At 47.1% G+C, this 10,115-nt stretch overlaps 1 protein-coding gene across 1 annotated transcript in view; it reads right to left on the reverse strand.

Annotated features, from left to right (window-relative positions):
* Positions 1 to 3,583: 3,583 nt before the first annotated feature.
* The window catches only part of CHD2 (chromodomain helicase DNA binding protein 2), a 125,227-nt gene continuing 118,695 nt past the window's right edge, over positions 3,584 to 10,115 (reverse strand). Inside the window, exon 39 of the mRNA XM_023512635.1 lies at positions 3,584 to 7,208. Within this exon, the coding sequence (XP_023368403.1) occupies positions 6,875 to 7,208 (334 nt within the window). The 3' untranslated portion in view covers positions 3,584 to 6,874. The remainder of the gene's footprint in view (positions 7,209 to 10,115) is intronic.

The following is a 10,115-nucleotide window of genomic DNA, read 5'->3' on the forward strand; positions in this document are numbered from 1 at the left end:
AGACAGAGCCTCAAGCTGTCCCCCTGGGTAGAGTGCTGTGGCCTCACAGCTCACAGCAACCTCCAACTCCTGGGCTTAAGCAAGTCTCCTGCCTCTGCCTCCCAAGTAGCTGGGACCATAGGTACCCAACACAACACTTGGCTATTTTTTGGTTGCAGCCATCATTGTTATTTGGCGGGCCGGGCTGGATTTGAACCTGCCACCTTAGGTGTATGTGGCTGGCGCCTTAGCCACTTGAGCCACAGGCGCCGAGCCTGGAATCAATTCTTGATGACAACTAGGTGACCAGCAATCAGCGAAGGTGCTGGGGTGGGGCAGCAGCCTGGAGGCAGGGCTCATGGGGCAAGAGCAGTTTGGGCTGGAAGCAAGTACAGGCAAGCGTTCAAGGAAGAAGTAGGTTCCTGTGGCCAGCACTGGCAGTTTGCAAAAGGTCCCAAACCCAAGGGCTCTTTGACACTAAAGTGAGGATGACAGCAGAGGTTTTGTGACTCAGGACAGTCCTTCTGGTGGCCACAGAGGTGGGAGGGAGGAGAGGCTGTACTAGGGGGCAGGACCCTGTGCATCTGGAGCAGTGGCTGGAGGTGAAGGTGAGGATACTGGCCATGGCCACAGAGGCCAGTGAGGTGGCCTCTCCTATAGCCTCTGCCCCTTTTCTGCCTCATTCCTCGTCACACTTCCTGTGAGGACAAGGCTTCTCCATGTCTCCTGGGGTGTCGAGGGGGCTCTGCCCTGGGTCTGCGGCTGAAAGGAGTGGCATACAGGGCAGGATGGAGATCCTCAGTCTGGGTGGGGTAGAGGTAGTGTCTTCCAGGCATGCTGTTTGTAGGATCCTACTGCCCTCTGCAGGAAGATTCTAGAATCACATCATTCAAGGCCCTCAAGTCTCAACTTCAGAGTGAGAGCTAATCCCAAAACGCAGCCCAAGCCGGCAGCAGAGGTGTCCAGCACCTCGAAGTGCCCCAACGTCACCCTCTGATGGCAGGCATCAAGCCCATCTGATGTGTCACTCCAGGAACCTTACTTATCTTGCCTCAGCCTGGTGAGGGGCTATCAGTATCCATATTGAGGCGTCCAGAGAGGCACAGGATATACCCAAGAACACCGGCTGGTTAAGGGACAGTGCTAGGGCTCAAACCCATATCCATCCACCCTGCTGACCTGTACCCCCGTGCTGGTCCACACACCTTCCTGATGCCCAACCTCCCTCACTGCCAGGGCTCAGCCACCATCCCGCTGTCCCCTCTACATGTGCTCTTTGCTTCCTGGTGCTTATGTGACATCTTGTCGTCTCATTATTTGTTTGTCTAGGGTCTGCCTCCACACCCCAACTAGAACACTGCTCCAGGAGGGCAGGGGCCTTGTCCTTCTGGTTTACCACATGGGTCCCTAGATCCCAGAGCAGAGCCAGCCCACAGTAGAAACTCAAGATCTTGGTCAAGGCAAACTTCCTCTTTCATAACTGCTCCCCGCAGTGTGCCCCCTACGGCTGTGAACTTTCCAGATGACTTCAGTCCCTACGGGGGGGGCGGGGGGGGGGGGAGTCGGACCTCCCCCTAACCCAGGCCAAGCTGCGGCTTTACAACAGCCCCTGCCAGCTGGACTCCAACCAGAGCTGTGGGTGATGCTGGGCCCTGCCCTCCAGCTAGGTAGGTTCTGTCCTTGGTACTCCCTACCCTCTCCAGCTGTTCTTTGCCTCCACCTCCTCAACCCTCACCTCCTCCCTAGCCAAAACTCTATCTGGATGCTCATTGGGTCTACAAACCGTTTCCTTTTCCATGGTGCACATTTGCGCTTAAAAACCGTATTAACCCAAGAAGCTGTCTTCTTCATTTGCAGATGAAGATACAAAGAGCATCTGTCCAACTGACAAATGCCCACCTCCTGCCAGGCCCTTCACACGACCCTGGCCCTGAAGGCCACCTGTGGCTAACGAAGACTGTATTTTAGTAACAGCAGTCCCCTCCTGGATCATGGAAGAAATTAAGATAAAGATAATGTATGAATCATGCACAAATGATATCCATGGGAAGTGGGCACTATTCTGCCCATCTTTGAGGTGAGAAGACTTTAGGCCACAGACTTGTCCATGTTCCCACACAGAGCCCCACACGGTGGAGCAGTCAGGACAAAACCACATGACCCACACTTATCATTCACCACATTACATGGTCACAGAAATTACCCCAAAGTCCCAAAGACATCAAGCCTAGGGGAGGGTCTTAGCAGCAGCAGGAGCAACAGGGGTTTCTGCAGGACAGATCTTTGCTCACTCCAGCGACATCTCTCATTTCACAAGAGAAGAGGCCGGCTGGACAGTGATGGCCCCAGTGGGGTTCCAACCTCAAGATAAGATGGAAGGACTGGTGCAGGAGCTTTAGTTAAGACAAAACTTTGTCAAAGCTGGTCCTGCTCCTTTAAAAAACCACAGGCTGGAATCTGGAGCCCAGAATGGCCTGGCAAACTGCAAGGACTTGGGTTTCAGTAAGTGACCTTTCTGTTGGCACTAATTGAGGAGGGCCTGCCTCAATGCCAGGCGTGCAAGGACCTGCCAGAGAAAAGGGAGGAGGGAACAGGCAGGGGCCTTGGGCCTGCCATTTCCAGTAAAAGGCAGACATTTTGGCACACAGCAGTTTTGAAGCCTTGTTGCTATTGTAAATCAGAAGCTGATTATGGCAGCACTTGTTCTTAAGGTTTGCCCAAGTCATTCCAGCTGAGTCCTGAGTTAGGACTTGACTGAGAGTCGAAGTGCTTTACGGACATGAGGAGCAGCCCCAGCTCTTCTCCACCTTTCACTCAGGAACTGCATGCACTGCTATACCCCACCTCCCACACAGGCCAGGGCTGGCAAGGGCCCTGCATCCCTGGACGGACAGTCACAGGAGCTGACCCCTCAGCTGAGTGGACACATGGGCTTACATGGTGAAGAACTAAGGACTTAAGGTCTGAGTTTGGTCTCAGTATTAGAATAAGTATTAGAATAAGCCCTTGGGTCTGGGCAACTTCTCCAACTCCCATTCAGACGGAGATCCCCACCCCAGGCCGTGCCACCCTTCCTGTCTGAGCTGCGCCAGAGCTGGGCCTGCCCCCAGCTAGACTGCTACAGTTAACTTCATGTCAGTGTTTCCATTATTAAATGCCACCCCTCCCCCCTTATAACTCAACTGTTAAATTGCCCTCAAAGCTAAAGGCTGGCAGATGAGGTGCTTTTATTTCCTTCACGATAGAGAGGGTGCCCTTCCAGGTCTCCCAGAATCCTCCTTGGCAGGACTCACACTGGTGAAATGAAGGGCAGTCCTGATGAACTATTGATTTCAGCAACTCAAGTGCAAGGCTGTGGGCTATGGCCTGGTCAGCAAACTGTTAGCCTCGACAAATGGCTACGCAGGAATATAAAAATGCAGAAAGCTGTGGTGCTAATGTCCTGGACCCAACAACACAAATAGTCTTGAGTAGGGGGAAAACACAAGTTTTAAAGGCTCTATTTCACAAGCTATCAAAATTCAGGATGTGACCCAACAGCCAACAAGAGGGAGACAAGAACTCATCCGTACTCACACAGCTCACACCCAAATGCAATGCAACGTGTTAGCCCAATTCTAAAAATCCTCAGTAACACTTTTTAATATACAAGAATCAAAAGTACAGCAGTTTTACAATGTAGGAAAATTTAATACATACTATATAAACAACATTATTTACATCAGAAATCACTAGGACAGTGGCATTTTTCACAAATATAAATTAATTACTGTTTAGTCAACAGGTTTTAAAAGTCCACAATTTTACAATAAAGAAAAACCATCTATCCCCAAACGAGCGGGGTGCAGATGGACTAAAGCAGCCTGGACCCTTGGCATGGCCCCCCTTGGCCCAGTGTGGATGCCCTCGGAGGAGCCCGAAGACCATGGGCACTGAGCCTGGGCCACCGCTCCTGCTGACAAGTGGATTTTGGTCTGTAGTATTCAGTGTCATCATGTGAACTCATAAATGAATCGTGTTTACACTGCGAGGCCTGATGCAACTCTCAGACACAATCAGGCTGGGATGTCCGCAGCACGGTGTGAGAAGTGCTTGGGTTCCTTCGAAGGGCATAAGGAATGACTCAGGGAGAACTGGCTGAGGGCTCTGGGAGGCCCCCATCTGTCCACGCCAGCCCGGCGCTGACAGACTGCAGTGATGAGCCCGGGGATTCGCCTCCCCTTTCCTAGGGCCAAAGCGCCAATCCTTGTCCATGTGCAGGTTTTAGGGGATGCTAACTCTCCCCCTTCCTAAACCCCTGCTATTTCTACTAATAATGAAGTCTTTCAAAGCCAGGCTCCATAGAATACCATCCTCACAGATTCCTGGGGCAGATTCTCCCATCCACAAGTGAGAGAATTTCTAGCTGTGCAAATTTGTTTTTGATTTATGCATACAATATTCATACTGATTTAAAACAAAGAGGAAATGCCTTTTTCCCAATGTCCTCTTCAAAGGTTATTTCACACCTGAAATAGACGTTTAATGGGGACACTGTAATTTTAGAATCAATGTAACACTGATCTGGCTAATATTGCCTTTTGCTACTTCATATGGCACTAAAAGACCTGAATGTGAACAAAAGGTTCCTTTTTTCTCATGATGAGACATCTTTGGGAATAATTCACATCTCCTATCAACAACTTGGAAGCAGCCTGGTGAGTATGGAAATGTGGGGCCTCCAGAGATTCCTATGTCCTTCTCACTCCTGGAGGACACACTCGAATTGCTGTGGGGGCTCAGCCCCTTCCCACCCCCAACTCCCATCACTCAAGGGCTTGGCAAGCCAACCTAACATTCCTCTTTGGCTTGGGCAAGATAAACACAGGGTAGTGTCAATGTTACAAGCAAGAAGTTGCATCTGTGGGTTCCTCATCAAAATGTGGCCAAAGTGGAGATGCAATTTCCTTTCTTCTCCACTGAGCAGCAGCAGGCCCTCCATGGGAGGACTGTGGCCCCCACACAGTCACTGGGGCTTTGCCCCAGGCATGCATGGAACAAGTCCAGGCTGTACAACCCACAGTACCATGAGGAATTAAATACACAAGCAGTGGGTCCGCTGAGCTGCCAACACAAACTTTAAGGACTGAAACTCTCATCCGACTCAGATCAGGCCAGTCCCCTGATGCTCTATGTACCAAAAAGCACCAGCCCACCAAGGCTACATCTGCTTCACTTGGGGGATGCAGCTCAGCATGTCTTGGTAAAGGCATTATGGTGCTACCCGGGCACCAGCAAGTGCATGACAATAGTTTTATGAAGTCCAAGTTAGTGCAGGGAATTTAACCCTGCATGTGCCAAACACAAGGGTTTTCGCCAACTCTTGAGAGCCTGGACACTCACGAGCACACTGCAGTTCAAGTCAGTTGTTATGTCTCCATCCAGAAAAGCTTTTGGATACTCGGACAATACTGGCAAGCTATACTGAAAATGAATAAAACTGAAGGCCCCTGCATCAGTAATTGAAAGAACCTGCTTAAGTGATGCAACCAACTTGCTTCCTAGTCCGGACTCAATTCAACTTTAATATGGCTCTTACTAGGTACAGCTCAGTCACTGTGTCCTTGAATGTTTCCTATTTCAGAAAAAAATTAGCTTAGGTTTATCCTTGATCTTATTCTAAACGGAGTTCAATTCTAGCAGTTTCCAACTAGCAATAGAAATTTCTTCACCACAGGTTAACTTGTTTTCCTCTGCCTACCACATGAATGTCAGGAGATATGTGGTTCTGTATAACCTACTTCAAGCTATGCAAAGGGAACTCAAATGCAGGACATGCTGACCTCCCCCTATACTGAAAGCTTCCCCCCCTTGCCGGCACTACAGCCCACACTGGAACACCTGTTCACCACCTGCACCAGCACCCCCATCTCTGTGCTTGCCAGCAACAAGCTGGTCAGCAGGCCTGCCTCTGCTTCCCCATCCCTGGACCTTGTTTCTTTCTCCCCACAGGAATCAGAAATCCACCAGGGATTCCAGTTCCCTGCCCACACTACACCCCTCATCCCCACCTTATCCCCACCCTGTCCCTCACTCAGCCCACCCCCCAATCAAGTAAGACCCATGCTGGCGTCAACACTGCCTAACTCACAGTACTCCAAAATCAGCCAAAGGGGCCCTACTTTCCCTGTCACAGGGGGAAAATGAGGCCCACTCAGGAGACAAAACCTTTGAAATGTACAAAGACGGTGTGGGGAAAAATTAGTGTTGGCAGAGTAGCAGCTGCCAGGGAAGTTGTTTCTCTCTTTCCTCCCACCCAAACCTCTACCTGAAGGGATGAGGATGACTGTATCTTTTCTCCCCAAAACACATTTCAGGGTGATTCTTGTTCCCCTTCAAGTCTTCCAATGTGAGGCCCCACCCACTCGTCCCTCCTCCCCATCAGCAGCATCCACTATGTCAGAGTGAACCAGGTCACACATTGTACCACCAGGTCCCGGCAGCCTTGAGGCACAAATTCCTTGCCCTGACCACCGCCCCGAGGTCCAGGGAACACTGGCCCTGGCAATGAAACATTCATGACTCTGAAGATCCCCTATTTTTTCACTGGGGGAACACAGCCCAGTGAAGCTGGTACACAAAGAGTCACCTTTCCTCCTAATGGCTCATCAAAGTGGGAGGCCAGAACCAGGCTGGAATGGGATGAGGTGCCAAAGTGCAGGAGTGGTGACCCAAACGAAAGCTGGACCCAACGAAAGGCCTCCCACTCCATGAAGTGCTCCTCCAGCCAGTGAGCTGACAGCAGCTGCACGTCCAGAAGCTCCACTCACTGGTCTAGATAACTGGCTACTGCTGGATCAGACCAAAAATATCCATGTGTTTGGTGACTCTTGTTCTCCTCTTTCTGAGCTGTCCTTTATGTTTTCCGAACATTCCAGTTATAATCTGGGTTGTTTTTCTGTTCTAGTGATCTCTCTAAAGGAGATCTATGATCCAGGGGTGACTTGGAATCGTGAGGAGATTTCTGAGAAGGGGGTGAACGAGGATCTGAGACTGCCGGGTGTAAGGGGGGCAGGGGCTGCTTATATTCCCCCAATTTGTCTGTGTGGAAAGAGCGGTAATGGTCTGAGGGTCCCTGTCCGTGGTAGCCCATGGGGGGGCGGTGATCAGACATTCTGCGGAAATCCTGCTGGTGGTAATTTTGAGGCCTGAATTCGTCAGATCTCCTCCGCTTGGAGTCATGATGGTGCCTGAAACAGACAAGCAAGGATTAGCTGAGAGTCCAGAGGCTGATTCCCACCTACTTCTTCATCATCCACTGGCTCTTCCTCATATACTCATGTTTAAGGACATTTCCAACAGATTCTTGGACAAACATTTAAATTATAAGAAAAAAAAACCCTAAAGTAATAAAGGGTCATTTTATACTTACTGGCAAAACATATCCCATGAAATGTATGCCTAAAATCTGCAGTATACAAATACGTGCCTGAAGGAATCACTCATGTATTTATTCCCTCCAGAAAAATACTAACAAAACCTATGAACATTTTTATATTCCCTGACCAAGCCAGGAGAAAAAGAACCACAGAAATTAAGTTATTAGTAACAGCAAAAAACCACCATCAACCTAAACATTCAACAAGAGGTGAAGGGTTAATAAAATTATCTTAAAACATTATCGATGGGTCGCAAGTTAACTTGTGTTTTCATGCCCAAACGTGTCTGCATTTATGTTAGCTATTACAATTTTTAAAACACAGGGTAATGTGGGATATTGTAAAAGCTTTCTTGATCATGTCACCAGAATAAGAGCCACTGACATGGGACAGCTTCTGCATAAAATTGGAGATCAATAATGTGTTAAAAATGTGGTATTGAAATTTCAATATTGAATATTGAAATTTTTAGCTTGGACCATGGTAAACTGCTCTTTATACTATTCAAAGAGAACTGGCATATATATAGTCAGTTTGTTAGATAGAATGAACAATATTTGACAGCACAACAAAGTGACTATAATCAGTAAGTTAGAGTATGCTTAAAAAAATAACTACAAGAGTGGAATTGCAATGTTCCTAACACAAAGCAATGATAAATGCCTGAAGTGATGGATGTCCCAATTACCCTGACTTGATTAATTCACACTGTATACCTGTACCCTATAAAATATAAACAACATATGTACCCATAACTAAAAATTGAAAATTAAAAAAACAAAAAAATTAGCCCAACATGGTAGTGTCTGAGGTCCTGGCTACTTAGGAGGCTGATAAGGGAGGATTGCTTGAGCCCAGGAATTCACTGCACTCTAGCCTAGGCAACCTAGAGAGACCGTGTCTAAAACAAAACAAAACAAAACAAAAAATAAAACAAACAAACAAACAAACAAAACCCCAGAAAGTAAGTGTTGGCAAAGAACACTTAGAAGACTTGTGAAAAAAAAAATTACAAGTCTTATATTGTTTACAGGACTTGGTGGTTCCTAAAAAGTTAAAAAATGACCACATAAGGTTGGGCATGATGGCTCATGCCTGTAATCCTAACACTCTGGGAGGCTGAGGCAGGCAGATTGCTTTAACTCACAAGTTTGAGACCAGCCTGAGCAACAGTAAGACCCTGTCTCTAAAAATAGCCAGGTGTTGTGGCAGGTGTCTATAATCCCAGCTACTCAGGAAGCTGAGGCAAAAGGATTGCTTGAGCCCAAGAGTTTGAGGTTGCTGTGAACTATGACACCACAGCACTCTTCCAGGGTGACAAAGTGAGAGACTGTCTCAAAATAAAACAAAAAAAGACCATATAACTTAATAATTTCACTCAGTATATACTCAAAGGAACTGAAAAAGGTATGTAAACGAGTTATTTGTACACAAATATTCATTGTAACATTATTCATAATGGCTGAAAGATAGAAACAAATACCCACCAACAAAGAAAATGTTGCCTATCAGTACAATGGAATATTCGCCATAAAATGGAACAAAATAGTAATGCATGCTGCAATATGCATGAATCGTCGGGCAGCACCTATGGTTCAAAGGAGTGAGTAGGGCGCTGGCCCCATGTCCGGAGGTGGCGAGTTCAAACCCAGCCCCAGCCAAAAAAAAAAAAAAAAAGAAATGCATGAATTGTGAAAACATTATGACAGTCAAAGAAACTAGACACAAAAGGTTAAAATACTTCATCTATATTAAGTGTCCAGAACAGGTAAATCCAATAGAGACAGAATGCAGATTTGTGGTTGCCAGGCGTTGGAGAGAGGGAAGAATAGAGAGTAACCGCTTGATGACTACAGAGTTCTCTTTGGATAATCAAAGTGTTTTCAACCTACATAGAACTGGTGGGTGCCCAACACTGTAAATATCCCAATGTCACTGACATGTTCACTTTCAAATGGTTCACTTACGTAACGTGAATTTCACCTTAATAAAAGAGAAGAGGATGAACTGGGCAACTTAAGAGTTCCAATCAACACAGATTAACAGTAACTAGATTTACCTTCCTCCCTAGGACAACCAGAAATGTACAGAACAGTTGTTTTCAAGATCAAGCACTAAGAAAAGTGATCCCCAAGAGCTGGAAACTAATGAAATGAGCCTTTTTGTTGCCCCTGCTCACTATTGTAAGATTTTCCAGGCTGTGACAAAGGAAGAGGAAACTCAAGAGTCCAGCAAACTTCCTGAGCTGAGAGTCTGAGGGACTCATGCAGCCAACATTCAAAGCACGTAGTACAAGAAAAAAAAGTTCTGCACAGAGAAAGAAGTTTGAAGATCTATAGGGGGTTCCCTTAAGTATACAGCTGAACACTGCTCAGAATGTACAAGTGAGGAAACTACTCAAGACCAGGGAAAAAGCCACCCAAAAAGCTTGAACAGTAACTAGATTTACTAGTTACTTTACTAGATTTTGTTAAAGCCAACAAAAACCTTTCACATTCAGAGTCACTGGGACTGATCATTGCTCCAGTTCTGCCTAACAAATCTTAACAGCAAGACCTGAAAGAAATAACCTGCTTCCAAGTAACCTGTGTCTCATAAAATATTTATAAGAAAACAAAAATTTGGCTCGGCGCCTATAGCTCAACCGGCTAAGGCGCCAGCCGCGTACACCTAAGGTGGCGGGTTCGAATCCCCAGCCCGGACCCGCCAAAACGACGA

The sequence above is a fragment of the Otolemur garnettii genome, unplaced genomic scaffold, assembly GCF_000181295.1.
Source record: "Otolemur garnettii isolate 467f Iridium unplaced genomic scaffold, OtoGar3 scaffold00029, whole genome shotgun sequence".
Classification (NCBI taxonomy): domain Eukaryota; kingdom Metazoa; phylum Chordata; class Mammalia; order Primates; family Galagidae; genus Otolemur; species Otolemur garnettii.